We start from the raw sequence: 21,624 nt of genomic DNA on the forward strand, positions 1-21,624 counted from the left end.
TTTGTAAGAAAAGAGAGAAGAATAAGTTAGCAACATACCAAGATGCACTGTCTGTCTGGAAAACATTGCATCTGCTATTCTACATCACATTTATCATGACTGGGCATGTCATCTGAAACTTAGTAACATTGAGTATAAAGCTTAGTAATTTATATGCAGTGTGAAATACGGAAGGAAAAATTGACAAATGATACATTCAACATTATGATACACAAACTGATAAATGAATAAATTACAGAGGAAGATGGTAAACTTCTGTATACATTCAACATTATGATACACAAACTGATAAATGAATAAATTACAGAGGAAGATGGTATTTATTTATCTATCTGATAACAACATGTTTAGGCACAACCCATCATACTAAAAATTGCAACTACTGAATGCTAACTTTACACTAGTACAAGCAATTATAATATTAGGAGAGCACATCCCAGTTAATGTCCATGTCCAGAGAAGGAATACTGAGCAAATAATCGTCAAGCTCTGCCCATATCGAGGAGGCCGAGAAGGATGGCATGCTACACAAAGTATCCGTTTCTGTCTCTGCCTGTGTCTCCGACTTGGAAGCCGAAGGAGATTCTGATTCCCCAGCTGAATTCAATGTTGTAATGGTGGAATCATCACTACTATCAGAATCACAAGTCTCAGACTTGACAGACACAACATCATTCTTCTTCGCATCTTCATCCCGCACCGACCCAAGAGAGCCTGAATTCTCATATGCACATGAAATTTCTTCTGATTCTTCAGTCTTAGACATGCTTTCCAAAGGTTGTTTCAAGCTTTGGCAAATTGCTTGTAGCTTGGCATCAACAGACGATGGCAGCACAGAATTACCAGTCCAGGGGGCGAAGGAATTTGCTTCCAAATGGCGTTTAAGGTGAGGAAAATTGAGCCTGGCATAGTCACCCCTCAGCCTGTAAGCAGCCTTGTCATAAGCCATGGCCGCCTCCTCTGCAGTATCAAAAGTCCCCAGCCATAACCTGGTTCTGTTTCTGGGTAACCTGATCTCTGCAACCCATTTACCCCAGTGGCGCTGCCTCACGCCTCTGTAAAGCTTAGCCGGCTTTGACAGGCTGCTGCCATGAAGCTTCATGGGCTGAGCTCTGGGACCCAGAGGGTTCCGACCCATATGGTGGATTGAAGCCGCTGCTGCTGTTTGATGTTGTTGCAATTGAAGCTGCTGCTGTATTTGCTGAATCTGCTGTACATGTAACAATTCATACAAAACCATGGCCGATTCAATGGATTCTCCGCTGCACTGGTTCTGCCCTTGAAAACTCGGGCGCCATACCAGGCCATCAGAGTGGCCGAAGCCATTTGATGGTAAGTTGGGGAAAAATGATGACGAAGAACACAAGACTTCAGAATTTCCAGAGACTAGAGAAGCCTCTGGCATTCTTAAGTTCTTCCAGGCATCCAAACCCTCCAACCTCGCATCTCCATTGGAAGGAGAAGACGAGCTGGATGCAGAGTCCTCGAACACGTCCTGCACACTTGCATTGAAAACCCCCAAATTCTGGTTACTGACAAGACTTGGAAATCTAAACCCTTGTCTATCCGGGCCCCCGCTGTTTTGAGGGTCAGTTATCAAATCCATCTTACCTACCATGTTAGTACAGAGATCAAATCTCTGTCCCTGTTTAGAACACTCAGAGCGTTGCCGATCCATATAAAAATTCAAGATCAAACAACAACCCAACCCTATTAAACTAAAAAAACAAAGCCCAATTTAGAGGCAAGGATAAAAATCTTGCCAGAAAAATGGACGACAGAAAATAACAAAAAACAAATTGGGATGAGGTTTTAAAAAAAATACCCCTCTTCCCTAACAGAGGCGTTAAAAATGCCTCTGGTAACCTAATTGATGCAGCCTCTAAATTATCTGTGCAAAATCTAGTTCTAAAATGATCCCACAACAGAAAAAACCATCACATACAAATTTGCAGACTACCTATTTAGAAAAATACAAAAAAATGTAAAGCAAGAAATGGATCTAGATCTGAAACACTTCAAGCTTCTAGATTTTTGTAAAAAAAATAAAGAAAAAGAGCTCCAAGGCTCCCAACGAAAAAAATACTTCGCCGCCTGGAAATGGAATGAATTAGAGAATGGGATTCAAAGAAGCGGGAACAACTGAGAAAGGGGATAATTCGCAAAACATCAAAACGCTTACACCGATCGCCTCACTCTCTCTGATTTCTTCCTTCGCCCCCGTCGGATTTATATATTCCACGGACACCAGGAAAACAGGTGATTATCCCAACATGCATACTTAAGATGTTCATAATAAAATTTATGTTTAATTACTTCTCGACGAAATATTCCCGTTCCGACAGCGGAAACAGGTAGCTTCGAGTGGAGTGTATCCCGCCGGAACATTGTTTCACGCGCCGTTAAGTTTTCCCCGTCAATTACGTCACGTGACGCAGTGCGTGCCTCGCCACTATTGACTGTCTGGCACGCATAACGGCGGCTTCTTACTGACACCTGTATTCCTGCTCACTGGCAGGTGCCCATTCTATAAATACGTGGCGCTTAAAGATTGGCAGATAAAAGAACCGTGATATGCACGTTGGGCGTGGCATATTCGTCGGGACAATGTATGGGTACCATAATTGAATTATATTAATTATTTAACCATTGTCTTTTAATTTTTTAAAACACCTATAGTTATCCACATGGAAAGTATTTTATCATATTAGTTAATTAATATTTGATTTCAAAAATTTCCCAAACTTGTAATTATCTTATATGGGCAAAATAAAAAATTTAAGAGAGGTATGTATTGTTTTCATGGGAAAAATTAAAAATTTAAATGAGGTATGTATTGTTTTAATATAATTTAATAATAAATTATATAGATAAATTTTTGTATAAAGTAATAAATATTGTATATAATCATCATCATACAAATCATAATATATAGATATTTTTTTTAATGGTTCAACCCCTCAACCTACTTTGTTTTTATTATTAATTTCACTCATAAAAGTATTGAAAATGCTTTCCATTTTCTATTAATATAAGCTTCAATTGTTTAAAATAGTCAATGTTTAAGTTTATAATTTAAATCTCGATGGTAGCTAATCCAAGATCATTGGGAGTTGTGCTTGGCCTCTCACCTTCCATGCGTGTGAAAAGAAAGATGGTTGTGTGTTGGGATATGCAACAACATGCTTTTGTGAAATCAACCATCGATGTTAAGAAGCATTTATGTGAAAGCAAGTGGGTTTACGGGGGCAACTCCTATTTCCACCTCTATAGCAAAGTTAATGGTGTCTGACATGCAAGGAGAATAGGGGTTGCTTTGCATTTATATTTCCCTCAAAGTTGACTTTGGCATGTTAATGCAAGGCAACTCCTATTCCCCTTGCATGTCAGAGAGCATTAACTTTGCTATAGAGGTGGAAATAGGAGTTGTCGTGGGTTTAGGGCTTCATACGGTGGATAATGGGTTTCTCAACGATATTATAGCAATGGTAGTTTGGGATATGTGAACCCAACCAACGTTATAGGACAACTTTTGGACTCATTGGTAGTTATTGTGGGTCTGAATAGTCGACGCGTTATTGATTGGAGAGTCACAGGGTGGCGCAAGCTTGCAGAAGCAAGCCAAATGCACTTCAGTGTTCTACTTATTCTCACACTCCTTGTGGCATCCTCCAGACTGGCTGGATAACTTGCTCTCCACCTGTGTTTGGCTTTCACCTTGTAACTTTTATGGATTCTAGTCTGTAGCAATGCATGCTCTCTAGGGTGTCAATGGAATTAGTTGAAGTGCGAATGGGAAACGGGTGGGTTTCCTCCCAATTAATTCTCGTCTCCTTGGTTCTAGGTCATCTTGTGTCTTTGCAACCCACTGGTGAAGTGGTGGGTGGCATTGGGTTGGCATTTGCACGACTATCAAAGTCTCCTCCTGTGGTGGTGCACCCCACAGAAGCATAATGAGATGTGTGTGGCCAAAATTGTGGGCATAAGGGGTTTGGATTTGGAGAGCAGTTTTCACTATGGTTGGAACTTGACCCATTCGTGGCTAATTTTGGGGTGGGTGTTGGACCCATTGGCAGAATCTGTGAGACATGGGAAAAACCGAGCGTGTGCCAAGGAGTGTCAGGAGGTCCAGGGAAGGTTTGAGGTCGAGGTAAGAAGAGGAAGTGCGTTGAAGCGGGGGGTGAATTGGGGTGAAGAATGGGTGGGACTGCAGGAGCGTCTGCTTTTGAATTTTCCCTATATGGCTTTGTGTCACAACTTCCATATGGGAACCATTGTAAGGGGCATCACCTTGGAGCTCAAAACTCGACGTCGCTATTAGAAAAAGGAGCCTGCTGGCCCGAGCACAGTCGTAAAGGGGCACACTCTGGGCCCTCGTTGAGATCGTCGACCAACCCAAAGGAGGGGAGGAAACTCTCCTCATGCAGTCCTAGCACCACCGCTACAATTAGTTAAAACACATATGGAGGTTTATGAAAAAAATCGTCGTGAGGAACATGAGGCAGTGATGGCAGCCTTGACCCAAATTCAATACTTCTAGTGTCACCTATGGGAGCAAGTGGTGGTGGTATGGCGCGGGCATATGTACATTATGGAGAAATTAGAGCAGCTCGAGACCTTGCTGGCTCACTTGGAGCAACATGTTAGCTGCCCTTTTCACTGCCCCCCTCCAGCCGAGATGGGGCTAGATAATCCAGCATTTGTCAACTCTGACGATTGAGTATGTCCTTTGATGTCTTGTTTATTCTATCATTTTTTTGACATTTTTGGCCTCTTCAATTATGGTTGGTTATCTTGTGCCTTTTTTGGACTCTTTGTCATGGTGTGGTAGCAATGGTCAACAAACTTGGTTGGGGTGAGACCAATAAAATCTTATGGAATAGCCATGTAAATATTTACATTTACAGTTAATAAAAAGTTCCGACTAATATATATATATATATAGATATTCAATTTTAATAATAAAGTATTGAAAATGTTTCCTATTTTATATTAATATAATACTCAATTATTAGAAAAATCAGTGATTTAAATCAGTTATTTAAAGATCTTTTTAATTTTATAAATATAATTTTATATACCAATTAATTTAATTTTGATTTTAAACTAAAAGTATTATTATTATTTGTTTAATTTTAATAATATTAATTATTTAGTTTTACGACAAATAATTAATATTATTTTTAATAAAAATAATTAGATAAGTAAGAATAATCAAACTTTAATTAAAATTTTAAAAACATTTTACTTTCATGTATTTCACTTTTTATTTTTATTTTTCGATCTAGGCAAAGCCTAGGTGAGGTCAGTGCCAATGTTGGATGGAAGAATAATCTGCCACCAGGGTTATGCAAGGATGCTATCACCAGAATTGTGTGAGGATGTTATCACCAGGATTGTGGATGGAAGAACGATCTGCCACCAGGATGTTGGATGTTATCACTAGGATTGTGCAAGGATGTTAACACTAGGATTGTGTGAAGTAATATGCCACCAAGATGTTGAATGCTATCAATGGATTGTGTGGATGGAAGAACAAACTACCACCTAGATGTTGGATGTTATCATAAGATTGTGTGAAGCTCGATCGAGTTGAATTCCCCTTGGATTAGTTTAATTCCCCCAAAAATAACTCACATCCTCAATCCCTCCTCATAAGATTTGAACTTTAACCTAATCTAAAACTAAACCCCACACAAACTAATTAATTTGCACCTCATAGGTAAGTCTTTCATATATTTCATTTACTTTAAAAAATAATAATTTTAATATCATTCTTTAATCTTTTTCAAAATAATTAATCAATATCTTTTTAATATATTATTTTCTTATTTATTAAAATTATCATATTATATTTCATTTCTGGCCTCTCTCTAGACCTTCCATGCATGTGAAAGGAAGAACTATGGTGTGGCGGGAGATGTAACAACATGTTCGTGTGAAATCAACCATCGACGTTAAGGAGAATTTATGCGAAAGCAAGTGGGTTCAGGGTTTCATACAATGGATGATGGGTTTCTTAACGATATTATGGCAATGGTAGTTTGGGGTATGTGAACCAGACCGACATTATAGGCCAACCCTCCATCTCATTTGTATTTATTGGGGGCGACGTGCTATAGATTGGAGAGTCACATGGGTGTCACAAGCTTACAGAAGTGTGCCAAGTGCACTTCGGTCTTTTACTTATGAGTTGTCTTTAGTGTAACTTTTTGGAAGCTTTTCCGGTGAGTTTTTCCAGTCAAATTTCTCTAAAATCTGACAGTAATTTATTGAAATCACAAGCTTGATGGGTAATCCCTACACAATTGAAGTTCCCTAGGGGTTTTCCAGGGTGTTGAATCCATGTATACAGTGAAAAGACCAGTTTAAATAACACAAATCAAGATTTCACCTCAAATATTTCCTGCTCCAGAAAGTCCAAAAAGTCACACTAAAGACAACTCCTTCTACTTATTCTTGCACTCCTTGTGGCGTCCTCCAGACTGGTTATGTAACTTACACTCCAATTGCGTTTGGCTTTCACCTTGTAATTTTTATGGATTCTAGTCTATAATAGCGCTTGCTCTCTGGAGTGCCATTGGAATTTGTCAAAGTACGAACAGGAAAATGGGTGGGTTTTTCTCCCAATTAATTCTCGTCTACTTGGTTCTGGGTTATCTTGTGCCTTTGCGACCCACTAGTGAAGTGGTGGGTGGCATTGGGTTGGAATTTGCTTACGAGTATCAGAGTCTACTCTTGTGGTGGTGCACTATACAAAAGCATAATGAGATGCACGTGGCCATAATTATGGGCATAAGGGGTTTGGATTTGGAGAGCAGTGTTCGTTGTGGCTGGAACTTGACCCATTCATGGCTAAGTTCAGAGCGGGTGTTGGACCCATTAACGGAATTTGTGAGACCTAGGAAATGCTAAGTGTGTGCTAAGGAGTGTCAACCAATCCAGGGGAGGTTTGAGGTCGAGGTAGGAAGAAGATGTGCGTTGAGGTGGGGGGGTGGGGTGAATTGGGGTGTAGAGTGGGTGGCACTACAGGAGTGCCCACTTTCGAATTTGCCATGTATGGCTCCGTGTCGTAGCTCTCATTTAGGAACTAGTGCAAGGGGAATCACCTGAGAGCCTAAACCTCAACACTGTTATCATAAAAAGGAGCTTGTTGGCTCGAACACGGTCCCAAAGGGGCACACTCTAGTTCCTCGTTGAGGTCGCCTATTAGCCCAAAGGAGGCAAGGAAACTCTCCTCGTGCAGTCCTAGCACCACCACAATAGTTAGTTAAAACACAAATGGAGACTTATGAGAAAAAATTTCGTGAGGAACATGAGGTAGTAATGACAGCCTTGACCCAAATTCAATACTTCTAGTGTCACCTACAGGAGCAAGTGGTGGTGGTATGGCATAGGCATATGTGCATTATGGAGAAATTGGCGCAGCTCAAGGCCTGGCTGGCTCACTTGGAGCAACACGTTAGCTACCTTTTTCGCCCTCCCCGTCTAGCTGGGATGGGGCCAGATAATCTAGCTTTTGTCAACTCCAATGATTGAGTATGCCCTTTGGTGTCTTGTTTATTCTGTCAATTTTTTGGAATTTTTAGCTTCTTCAGTTATGGTTGGCTAGCTTGTGTCTTTTTTAGACTGTTTGTCACGGTCTAGTAGCAATGGTCAACAAACTTGGTTAGGGCGAGACCAATAAAATTTCATGAAATAACCATATAAATATTTACATTTACAATTAATAAAAAGTTAAAACTAATATATATATATACTAATATATATATATATATATATATATATATATATATTTATTTATTTATTTATGTTTAAAAATTAAATTAAAAAATATTTTTAATTTTTAAAAATTTTAATATATATATATATATATATATATATATTTTAAATTAAAAATATTTTTAATTTTTAACCATTTCAATGATAAAAGTATTGAAAATGATTTCCATTTTCTATTAATATAATCCTCAATTATATATAAAAATTAGTTATTTAAATATTTTTTAATTTTATAAATATAATTTTTCATATACTAATTAATTTAATTAATTTTATTTTATTTTTAAGATCAATTTTTTATAATTTTTTTATTTATTTTTAATAATACTAATTACTAAATAATCTAATTATTTATTTTTTAAGGTAAATAACTAAAATTACTTTTAACAAAAAATAATTATATAAGTGAATTAATATTTTAAAAACATTTTACTTTCATATATTTTAATTTTAATTTTAATTTTTTAGAATTAGACAAAACCTAGGTGAAGAATGGAAGAATGATTTGCCACCAAAATGTTGGATGTTACTACGAGGATTGTGCGAGGATGTTATCACCAGGATTGTGAATGGAAGAATGATCTGCCACCCGGATGTTAGATGTTATCACTAGGATTGTACAAGGATGTTATCACTACAACCATGATGATATTGGGTGCTATCACCAGGGTTGTGGATGGAAGAACGATCTGCCACATGATATTGGATGCTATCATCAAGATTGTGCATGGATGTTATCACCAGGATTGTGTGAAGTTATCTGCCACAAAGATGTTAGATGTTGTCACCAAGATTATGTGGATGGAAAAACGACATCAAGATGTTAAATATTATCACTAAACCACATACAAACCAATTAATCTACACCTCATAATTACTTTCATATATTCATTTACTTTAAAAATAACAATTTTAATATACTTCCTTAATTTTTTCAAACTAATGAATTAATATCGTTTTAATATATTTTATTATTTATTAAAATTATTATATTATATATCATTTCTTAAAAGATAAAATTCTACATTAAAAAAATATAATATCGAACATTAAAATTTAATTTCCAAAAATCTTCGCTTTATCTATTTCTTTCACTAAATCAAAGTTCAGATAAGAACAAGCTACAATGTGCATGAATCGGATTGGGATAAAAGCAAATTTATGTGTGTGTCGATGGATATATTTAAAACATTTTATATTTTTTATTATCATTTCAATTAATTTAATTAATGAAGTAGAAAGGATTTTTTAAAATATATAATAATCGATTAAATCATATTCGTTATATTTTATATTATTTAAATATTTAATTTATTATAATAATAATAATTTAAATTTAAAATTCGAGGAAAATAGGAGAATAAATTAATATATATTTTTAATGTAAATATTTTAATTTTTAAATTTTTATGAGGAAATATATATTTTTCTAATTATTAGATTTATTTAAATTGTAATTTTAAATAATAGAATATTTATTTTAAAATAAAATGCACAAAATTTTATTAATAATTATTAAGTGGATAGTAGAGATTTAACCTGTATAAAATATTGTAATATGAAATATTTTAAAATATTCTTAACACTAGCCACTACATATGAAATATTATAATATAAAGTATTTTAAAATATTCTTAGTACTAGTCACAACATAGTTATATTGTTTTTATCTTTTAAATTAAATTATTTAAATAAAAAAATATTATATAAACAAATATCATTTTTTTTCCAATAATAATTTTTTTTTAATAATTTTTATTTATTAAAATTTATAATTTTTATTTATTAAAATTGATAGTAATTATCCTATTATATTTCATTTTTAAAATATCTTTTAATAAGATAAAATTCTACATTAAAAAAAATAAATATCAAACATTAAAATTTAATTTCCAAAAATCTTCGTTTTATCTATTTCTTTCACAAATCCAAAGCGTAGATAAGAACAACCTACAATCTATATGAATCGGATTGGCATAAAAATAATTTATGATATGTGTGGACAGATATTTTTAAATTTTTTATTTTTATTTTTTATTATCATTTAAATTAATATAATTAATGAAGCAGAAAAGTTATTTTAAAATATATATTATTTATATGATTAATTAATTAAATATATTTATTATATTTTATATTATTTAAAAATTTAATTTACAATAATAATGTTTTTAATTAATTATTAATTTAATATTAAAAGAAAGTTAGACATCAAATGAATATATTTTAATGGAAATATTTTAATTTATAAAAAAGGGAAATATATGTTTTTTAATCATTATATCTATTTAAATTGTAATTGTAAATGTTTTTGTTTTTTTGTTTTGTTTTGTTTTTTGTATTTTTTTTTAATAATGGTGTGTTTATTTTAAAATAAGGTTTTCAAAATTTTAGTTTAATTATTATTAATTATCAAGTGGATAGATCTTAATGGAATATTCTAAAATATTCTTATTACAAGTTGCAACATAATTATGTCATTTATGTTTTTTAATTAAATTGATTAAATAAAAAAAGTATTATATAAATTTGTGTTATGTGAACATGACTTACGGTTTTTTGGGCATGTGGTATTAGTATGTCATGGTATCAATCCATAGTATTGTAACAAAGTATATTTATAAATTAAAAATCTTCATGATAAAATTAGGTGAATCTTCATGATTAAAAATATTATTACATGTTTTTTAATGTATATATGTTTAACTCATATAAATAATTAGTAATAATAATAATAATAATTTAAATTAAAGTTATAATTTAGTTAATTTTTATGATATTTTAATCTTTGCAATGTGAAATGTATCATGATATAAGTGTTTTAATGCATATCAGCCTTTATCAACCATTTAAATTATATGGTTATACTAGTTATTATCTTTTTTTGTTTGCTAGTCTATGTGAGTCTTGAGATGATTCCACAACTAACATGTGGCTTGAGTAGCCCTGACCTAGGAAAATTTAAGCTCTCAAAATCACTCAGGGATCACACCCAACCTAGTAGATTTTTTCCATAGAATTTCAAATAGATAACCTTTACACCATAAAATGCCTTAACAAAACATATTGTAATAATTATTATCATATATAAAACAACAACTTTAGAAAACACAATATTTTATAGATTTATAAACGTAAATATACTTTAAATATTTGATTTCTTAAGGCTCTTATTAGAATTAATTTGTTAGTTGAATTCGAAAAATAAAATAAAAAATCAAAGGTTTAATCTTAATTTATAAATATATATTCTTATTTCTCTTTATATGTATAAATATTTATTTATGAAAACACAATATTGATTTCTTGGGACTCTTATTAGAATTAGTCGAGTATATACAATTCAAGGAAAAAGTTAAAAAAAATCAAATGTTTAAACTTGACCTATAAATATATATTGTTATTTCTCTTTATATGACCAGAAATTAAATAATAAAATATATTTGATGTGGAAATAGTTTTTATTTTTAACGCCTTATTAATATAATAATTATATTATTATAAAAGTATATACTTGAGTTATTACTTATCAAATATTATTTTTAAAATATTTAAGTTTTAAAATATTTAAGTAAATAAAATCAGTAATTTATAATCTACATATATAAATATTATTATAATTAATTAACTTCTCATAATTTTAAAATAATCCACTTGACCTTCGTTATTATTAATAAAATGGTTAATATTGATGATGTTATTTAACGCCTCTGGGAGATTTAAAAAATGTAAAGGCATAACATGTTTGGAAGCGTAGCCTTTTTATCATTTCTAGAAGGTGGGGCAAGTAGCCATACTTTCACTTTCAACTTTATTTATATTATTTTTTAAAAAAGAAAAGGATATATGGACAATTGGTCCTCTTAGGAGTCACTTTCTATGCGTGCTCGGTATGGGTGACATAGACTTATGAATATAAGTAGGGAAGTTAGAACAAAAGATTAAAACTATTGGCATATCTCAAATTAGGTCAAAGGTTGATATATAGTTGGAGGTGAGCAGGTCCTTACTTATGTGGGCCCTCTTAATTTGTATTTCTTGGATTTTACTACAAACCATGAGATTCCATCTCATCTTTACACGTCTTGCATATCCACACAATGTCTAAGTACAAATTAGTCTGGTTTGGACCCATTCATAAGTGGGATGAAGAAAAAGAAAGACACAAGGGAATCATTGAGTACAATTTTGAAACGATATATATCATAAGTTGTTAGGTGAACCACAAGAATTAGCGTGGGGGGCAAGCAACTTGAGAAGTTACGTAGACCACCTATATAACATTAATTATTGCATTGCCATCGTTTCAAAATTGTGATGTAAAGGTAAAGATAACTATAAGGTGTAGACATGATGCTTGTGATGTAAAGGTAAAGATAACTATAAGGTGTAGACATGATGCTTGTCTTTATCTGTGAGGCCCAGTGCAAGTTGAAGTGGTTGTCTTTCACATGTTTCTTACCATGGTTGAAAGAGGAATAAATGATTGTGATGTTCATAAAGAAATGTTTGGGATAATTTTGGCATCAATCCATGGTTTCACAGAAGATCAATTTGGCTTATTATGTAAAAGGGTTGCATATATGAATGAGTTCTTGAAATGTGAGCAGGGTAATGAGTCCAAAAAATATATATGTATAATCATGGAAGGCAACCTAGGGAAGTAGACCATAAGCATCTCATAATATATTCTAAAAGGAATCTAGTACTTCATTTATGACATTTGGAATAATAGTACTTCATCTATGACAACATTTGCTTGGAATAATAGAGATCATGAATTCAATTATTTTGACCAAAGGAGCTTTTCGCATGGTCACTGGTAGGGAGAATACCACAAGTGTATGAAGTACCTTTGCTTGGACACTAAGCTAGGGTTATCTCTTGCATGCATCTGAGAGTGGGTAAGATTAGTTTCATATCAATAAGCTTTATGAAAAAAGAGAGCATGGCACACATTTGCATGCAAAAATGAAAAAGTAACTTGGCCCACTCAAATAATTGGTTAGAAATTGGAGTAAGATGTATGTAATCACTGAATGTATGAAGTAACTTTGCTTGGACATTAAGGTAGGGTAAGATGAGTTTAAGATCAATAAACTTTATGAAGAGAAAGAGAGAGTATGGCACACATTCTCATGCAAAAATGAAAAGGTAACTTGGCCCACTCAAATAAGTTGTTAGAAATTGGGGTAAGGTGTGTGTAATCAATGAATCTTACAGAAAATGATAGCTCACATTTGTATGCAAAAATGAAAAAGCAAACGTAACCTCTTGAATGGGAAAATTTGTAATGAATTTTAGTTTTGATTAATATATATGCCATGTTGTTAAATAATCATTGAGAGAAGATGATGTTATATAAATATTAAGTTTAAATTTTGGAAAGTGTGTGAGTCCTATGTGTATCATTGTGTAGAAAGTGTTTAAATTTTCAAAATTGTTTTTTCTTTGATGGGTAAAATTAAATTGGTATGAAATGTTAATATTAAAATTATATATTATTGGTAATATATAATATAATATTTTGGGTATGTTTAAAATTGTTTTTTTTAATTGGGTAAAATTAAATTTGTATGAAATGTTAATATTAAAACTATATATTATTGGTAATATTTTGAGTATGTTTATAATTATATATTTAGATAGGTAAATGAAATGTTTGTGTTTTTGTTGTTGTTGTTATATTTAGAGGAATCAATAAATAGGTTGGTCTTATACATGGGATCGATTTCAACCACTACCACTATAAACTTTAAGTGTCTATGTATGCCTTTTCCACAGTCACAAGTGAATTAGGGGGATTTGAACCATAAACCTCCTTGCACATAAGACTTCATTTTCATAACCATTGCCAATTAAGCTACCCCTCGAGAGCTGATAAATAAATGAAATGCTATTCATAACCTTCATTGGCATTTATACTTATGTTGATTAGAGAAAAGAGATTTAATATAAAATTATATTGGAAAGTGGGAATTGCACTGCTCAATGATAATCTATTGTTTTACATTGGTTAACAGTAGAAATACAACAACTCCTTACCTAAACACAAGATTTCTTTAGTTAAAATGTAAATTAATAACAAACCCTCCTAATAAAAGGACCTAATCCCAAAACATAACTTGTTGACATGAAAATGTGTTTCAAAGGCATCTAAGCCTATAATAATGGCCTTTTATTTATTTATTTATATTTATATTTATTTATTTATTTTATTTTATTTTATTATTTTTTTATTATTTTTTAATTTTTATTATTTTTTTAATTTTTAATTTATTTATTTTTTTTTTATTTTATTTTTTATTTTTTTCGTGAAATATATTTCTTGGAAAATCTCATTGGGCACTTCTCATTTAGATGGGTAATATCCAAGATAAACAAGATTTTGTAAAAGCTCAAGGCTTGTTAACACAAGATTTAACGTCATTACAACAATATATACTCACTAATAAACTCTATATATCACTTGTAAAAATCGAATCTAGATGAGATGATAACACTCCTCACAACCACCAAAACTAAACATAATTAATGTATTTTATCCTTTAATACTATTACATTAGAAACATGAAAAACTAACCCATAAAACTAACACATAAGTGGAAAATATTGTTATATATACCTTTATAAAAAATGAGCTTACTCATGTTTCACTATTAATCACCATCCTTTTATTGGTAGTCTGGTAACAAAATGACCTTATAATTTTTTGAAAACCAAGAAAATGATCTATGTTTATGTGTTAATGGAGATAGAGACCCAAGAGGTGTGTGCAAAGTTAAAACTAGAGGTTACAACCAATACCCTAAAATGAATTCAATATCCAAAATAATTTTCTTGCTTGGAAATCTATCCTTCCATTAGTACTAATCAACGAAAAAGATTACAAAGTCTATTGTTCATAATCAAGGTGCAGTTGAAAAAAGTCAGTCTTCAAAAAACACTTGTGAGTCTAAATTAAAAAGAAAAGTTGTCAATCTGTCTTCCCAAGAGTTAGATCCTGAAGTCTTTAATGTCCTCAGCAAAGGCATGGGGTTTGCCATTACTCCTAAAAACCTTCCTATTGAGAAGATGATTTGTAGCATAGAGGAGGGGATTAATAACCTTTCTTTGGAAGATAAAAAAACCCTAAGACAAGAATTTTCTCTCATTATGAGGAAAGCCAAAACTCCCAAAACCAACTTAAGTAAAGAAGAGCAAAGAGCCTTCAAATCCCTGCGGAACAATGACAAGATTGTGGTTCTTAAGGCGGATAAAGGAGGAGCAGCTGTCATCTTGGATAAAGAAGATTATGTATGCAAAATGAATGAACACCTAAAATGTGGCAGTTATAAGAAGCTGAACAGTAATCCCATCCCCAAAATTATGAAAGATGTAAAAAAGATCATCTCAAATTCCAACCTTGATGATAAATGTAAGAAGAAATTAATCCCTTCTTGTGAAACCATCCCAAGAATTTATGGATTACCCAAGATCCATAAAGAAGGGGTTCCTCTTAGACCAATAATTAATACTATTGGTTCCCCAACCTATGAGCTTGCTAAGTATGTTGCTAAAATTCTTAAGCCCCTTGTCGGAAACACTGATTCCTTCATCAAAGACTCCCACAACTTTGTGAATCTTATTAAAAATGAGAAGATTGAGCGTGATGACATTCTTGTTAGCTTTGACGTAGTATCCTTATTCACCAAGATTCCTCTTGATGAAGCCATTCAAGTTATAAAAGATGTTACTGATCCAGGGACTGCAAAATTGGCTGAAATATGCTTGAGGTCAACTGTGTTCACCTTCCAAGGAATATTTTATGAGCAAACATCTGGTGTGGCAATGGGATCACCCCTTTCGCCAATCGTGGCCAACCTATACATGGAATACTTTGAAAAGAAAGCCCTTGAATCTTACCCTTTGAAACCAGCCTGGTGGAAGCGATTTGTCGATGATACCAATATAAAATGGACTCATGGCAAAGCTGAACTTGACAAGTTTTTCATGCACCTAAATTCTATCTCTCCTGAAATAAAATTTACTATGGAACTTGAAGAAAACATGAGCATCCCATTTTTAGATGTTCTCATCATCAGAAAAGAGGATGGCTCTTTAGGGCATAAGGTGTTCAGGAAGTCAACCCACACAGAAAGTTACCTCCATGCTAATTCCCACCATCACCTGGCTCAGAAGTTTGGTGTTCTAAACACTCTTGCTATCAGAGCCCTTCGAATTTCTGACTCTGAGCATCTGAATGAAGAAAAGTAGCATTTAATTTCAACATTTAAGAGTATAGGCTACAAAGAACAAGAGATTATAAGAGCCATAGAGAGAGCTGAGAGAAGGTTGTCATCTCATGAACCTAAGGCTCAAGACCAACCTCAGTGTGGTAAAGTTTTTCCACCTTATATCCATGGAGTTACAAACAAAATCGCTAAAGAAGAAAAACATAATCATGCATTTCTCTGCCCCTGGAATGATTAGGCAAGGTATGAGGTCTGTAAAAGATGATATTGACAAACATCAGCTTAAAGGAGTCTATAAAATAGATTGTTCATGTGGAAAAAGCTACATTGGTGAAACAGGTCGCTCCCTACACACAAGGCTCAAGGAACATGGCGCTGATATTAGGAATGAAAGGACTCGTACTTCAGCCTTGGCAGAGCACTCCTCAAAAACTAAACACCATATATGCCTGGAAAGCGCCTCAATTGTCGCAAGGGAAGAACAACATCATAGACGAAAGATCAGAGAAGCGCTTGAAATTATCAAACATCCTCATAATCTGAACAGAGACAATGGTGTGGAGATTAGCGGGAGCTGGCTTCCCTTAATCAGGGAAATCAAGATCGCCGACACGTCCCAGGTATAGCATATCTTCTTCCTTATCTATTAAAAATTTATTCTTACCTTAAAAATAAATAATAACTATAATAATAAATAATCAAATAAATTTATAATAAATTAATAAATTCTTAATAAATGAATAAATAAATCTTAATAAAAAGTTATTATTCTAATTAATAATGATATCATAATATTAATTAATATAAATTATCAAATATTATCATTATTAACATTCATTAATATTAATTAGTTTAATATATTAATTAATTTATAGAGCAATTAATTAATATATTATTTATTATTAATATTAATTAATGTTAATTAATTATTAAGTGATTTCTAATTTAATATATTAAAATTATTGATTAGGTATTATTAATATTTTCAACTCTATTAATATCTATTAGCAGTATCAATTTTGTTTTATTAACTATTTTTTATTAATTAGCTTAATATATTAATATAACAATTAATTAATATATTAATTATTATTTTTATTAATTACTGTTAATTCATTTTTAAATGTTTTATTAATTATTAATAGTTACTAACTCTATTAATTAAGTATTATTAATATTTTAACCATATTAATATCTATTAACTTTATTAATATTATTTATTAACATTTATTAATATTGATTATTTTAATATATTTATTTATTAATTTATAACAATTAATTAATATATCAATTATTATTAATATTAATATAATTTTAAATCAAATAACTTTAAATATTGATACAATATTCTTATTGATCTAATTTTTAAAATTCTAATTATTATATTAATATTAATATAAATATAACCCAACTACAATCTTAAGTAAATAAATGAATAAATAAATAATTGAATAAATAAAAATAAAAATTAAATAAAACAAAATAAAATAAAATAAAATAAAAATTTTATTATATTATTATCATATATTAAATAACTATTATTTTACCATTTAGGTTCTGTTTTTAACCTAATTTTCTTACTCACCTGTAAAAAAAAATTAATATATAATTCTAAAAAATATAAATAAAAATAAATAATTGAATCAACTATTAATTAATAAATAAATCAATAATTGAATAAATAAAAAAATAAATAAAACAAAATAAAATAAAACAAAATTTTATTATATTATTATCATATATTAAATAACTATTATTTTACCATTTAGGTTCTGTTTTTAAACTAATTTACTTACTCACCTGTATAAAAAATTAATACTCAAAAATAAAAATAAATAAGTGAATGAATTATTAATTAATAAATAAATCAATAATAAATATTCAGCCGACATTCTGCTGATCTTAAAAATTTATTTCCTCATTATGATTTATTTCCTCCTAAGCGGCTCTTCTTTTATCATCATTCATAAGCCCTGATGATGGATCCCAGTTGGGATTTGAAACGTTGGCATAAAAATGTTCATACTGTGGATACTCCGGTAATTGACTCAAAAGATACAAACCACAGATCTCTTAAATCCAAAGTCTATTGTTGCTGGTCTACCACTAGGGAAACAAGACTAGCAAGAAAAGAGCATATTTTTATCCCTACGTATCTAAGTCATACTTGAGACAAAATTATACATAGCATGATAGTAGAGAGATGAAAAGTATGTTTTGAAGTTGATTGACTGGTATAAGATAACAAACATATTTTTCATATTAGAAAACAAAAAATTGCCTATCATAAGTCTATTCATGGAGAGCATCGATTAGAAAGAGAGGTATCAACCTCAATGGGTACCTTCCCTGAGTCATCTTCAAGTGCAAGAAACTCCAAATTTGCCACCTTCTTGGCCAAAACAACAACTTTGTGGTAAAACTCCTTAATTTGGAGTTACACCTCATCTAGCTATAACAGAATCTCCTTGTTTTCCTTATGACATTCCATAAGACCTTACCCATAATGGTTTTATTTCCTAGTATAAAAATTTGCAGTCTTGTAATATTTGGTGTTGCATCCTTTAATGCACCCTACATCAGGTACTATTATAGCGGCTACAACCACCCTCCAAAATTTTCCCTTAGCTTTGTTTTGGAGCCTCCCTTCCAACCTTCACGACAGCTTGCCTTGCTTTGTCAAGTTCGCAAGCTTCAGTGTCTTTCTTGCACAAAGGTAGCCTGTCGATCACAACTTGATCCATTTCCCTCATAGACTGTTCACCCGAACTTGGTCTAGTTGTAGGCTGAGCAGCTTCCCCAAGAAAATTGCGCATTTTTGGAGGGAAACCAACCTTCCCTCCAGAAATTGCGCAATCTTATCTGATAGCCTGTTGGGCTCCAAGATTGCGCAATTCTACCAGTCAACACTCCCAGGAGGAATTGCGCAATTTTCCTCAGCAGGGCTACTTAGCACAGAATTTGCGCAAATCTAGGAAGAAATCAGCTACTCTGCCCAGAAATTGCGCAAATCTCCTGGGCAATTAGCCCAACTCCCGGCTAGAAATGTGCATTTCCTTCAAGCAGTCGAGCAGTCTCTTGCATGTGCAACCGAGTTGACTGGTTCCCTTCGGGACCAAGCAAAACTGACTTGCATGCATAGGCTTATTCTCCCAAGGCAGCATGCAAAGGCATCCCTTGTTTCAGGGATCTATGTTTAGTAGTTGGAGGTTACATGCAAGGATCATTTCAGAAACCTCCCACCAAGTGCCACTTTCCCTAGATTTGTGGCATGTGCGTCACAACCTCGATGTTATCAAAAATCATCAACCAGATGTTGTAGAGCTCATTTGTCACATCAACCTTGCAGCTCTGACATCCCACATCACTTCTAGGAGTAGTTGGCACATTTAACTCAGCTGTTTTGGGGTAAGCCCGCTTCCCATGCCTAGTGTTGCATTTTTGTCACTTTTTGTGTTTTCACTTGTATGAGTATTGTTTGCTTGATTTCTTTGAGCGCCTGCTATTGTTTACATGTATATTATCTTGTCCTCTCACCGTTTAAGTTTTCATCAACATCTCACTGTTGTCGCATGCATGAAACTGTTTTTCGCGAACGGTCGCCAATTCAGCAACTCGCCTCACCCACATGCATGTTGTTCCATCTTCTGAATCTATCATTCACCATTTGCATGCATGATCATTCACTTATGGTTACACTTAGTATCAGCATGCATTCGCACTCACATTCACTTTCATTTGCTCGTCAGCGAGTCTGGGCAGCCTTGGCCCAGACTCTGCCTCACCAAGAGCCTCACCAAGATAGCATTGCACAATCCTGAGAGGGAAGGCTCTGCCTTCCTCTCCAGAAATGTGCATTTCTACCCAACATCTATTCCTCAGGCTTGTTTTGCGTAATCCTAAGGGACATTGACTGCTGGCCAAGAAAATTGTGCAATACAGTCACTGAGCATGCAACCATTGCCAGCTGAGATTGCGCATTACGCAATCCTAGCCGTTAGCAGCCAGAATGGATTGCGCATTGCGCAATTCTAGCAGTCAGTCAGTCTCCCAGCAGCCCAGACTGTGCCTTACGCAGTCTTGGCAGTCGGTCTCCTAACCTCCTGGCCGAAATTGCGCAACCTTCATGATCAATCACACAGGTATGTTGCCAGTCAGTTCTCAATTTCATTTTGGTTTTTGTCTGATAGATTGCTTGCCATGAGTGTTGCCATGTCTCTAGGTATTTTAGGTGTTCATCTGCCTCTTAGCAGTGCAGGTACAATGGTTTCCAAGAGATCAAAGTCGAAGACACCGTCCAAAGCACACCTGGAGACGCAATCGATTAGATGTCTATGAGCTTTCCTTCTCACAAATATATCAAGTTGTTCATAGACAAGGACGTCGAGATATGAAAACAACAACATCACAGCAAGCATCATCATGAACAGTAACTGAAGGCAGCATACCGAATGCAGCGAACACAACAAATGCAATGAACACAGCGGATGCAATGAATGCAAGAGGAAGGTTGTTGACAACACAGAGGTGGGACAAAGTTGCAAGATCAAGCAAATCCATTGATAATGAAAGCAACTTTGGAGACTCAGGTTATGAGGTGACGACGCAATATGAAGGTCGCACGAAGACAGAGAATGGAACATAGAAGGAGTTGCATGTGCTGAAGCTACAACTCGGGAAGAACATGAAGTTGCATAGATAGACGAATGAGTTGCAGCAGGAATAGGAACAACAGTGGGCACAACGTGCACTCACGGATGAAACTGCTCCCGTAATAGTTAAATATCCATCCTAGCAGCTGAAACGGGGCAGACATGGTGAGCAGTGTTGTTGATTGCATGCAAGGGATTCAACAACATGCATGTCATTGTGTGCACACTTGCAATCCAACCCATTCAACACACCCACCAAGGGGAAGACAAAAAGCAAGTCCAATTGGATCTGAACATGTACTTCGACAAGTTGATGCGCATGACCACTAGCACACACTTGAAGATCAGCATCGACACTATGCATCAGTGTGTTGCCGATTTAGCTGCACCCAAGAAGACCATGTGCATGTTAGCAGACAAGTTGGATGAAGGGGCCGAACCAATGCACTGGTTGCAATAGAGGCAAGAGTTTGCTTCAGCAAGATGTCACCATGAGGTGCTTGTACACTATCACAGATGACCAAGCTTGGCATCAGCTCAACACCTTCACCATCGCAAGCATGTCAAAGAGTTGGTCTCATCACAGCGGACCAAGTGTTAGTGATGTCTTGCATCGCTTGCTCAAGCCATGTTGTCTCACATGAGTACATGTGCATTGTAATGTTGAGTCATGTCAAGTATAAGTCAAGTGTCAATAGTTGGATGTAACACTCATAGAGTAGGTGAAGAGTCATGAGGGTAGTTGAACTGTCATAAAGGGGAATGTCAAGAGTCACCCCACCATTTGCTATAAATAGTCCCTCATAACTCATTTTATAGGCTTTTGGTCAGCCAAGCTTCTGATAAGACTATTCTTGGAAACAACTTGGACAGTGTTGTAACACGCCTTGACTTCTCCACTACACGGAGCTAGTTCATCTCTTTATAGGAGTGGGCGGATGTGGCTGTAACGTTCC

At 33.5% G+C, this 21,624-nt stretch overlaps 1 protein-coding gene across 1 annotated transcript; it reads right to left on the reverse strand.

Moving 5' to 3' along the window:
• Positions 1 to 277: 277 nt before the first annotated feature.
• LOC149164677 (uncharacterized) lies at positions 278 to 2,216 on the reverse strand. The gene has a single exon (XM_089432143.1). The coding sequence runs from the start codon at positions 1,676 to 1,678 to the stop codon at positions 422 to 424; it is 1,257 nt and encodes a 418-aa protein (XP_089288269.1). The 5' UTR covers positions 1,679 to 2,216; the 3' UTR covers positions 278 to 421.
• Between the last annotated feature and the right edge of the window lie 19,408 nt (positions 2,217 to 21,624).

Source organism: Pinus tabuliformis, chromosome 5_1 (assembly GCF_031772625.1).
Source record: "Pinus tabuliformis cultivar Carrire ecotype Pingquan chromosome 5_1, CPIR1, whole genome shotgun sequence".
NCBI classification, from domain to species: domain Eukaryota; kingdom Viridiplantae; phylum Streptophyta; class Pinopsida; order Pinales; family Pinaceae; genus Pinus; species Pinus tabuliformis.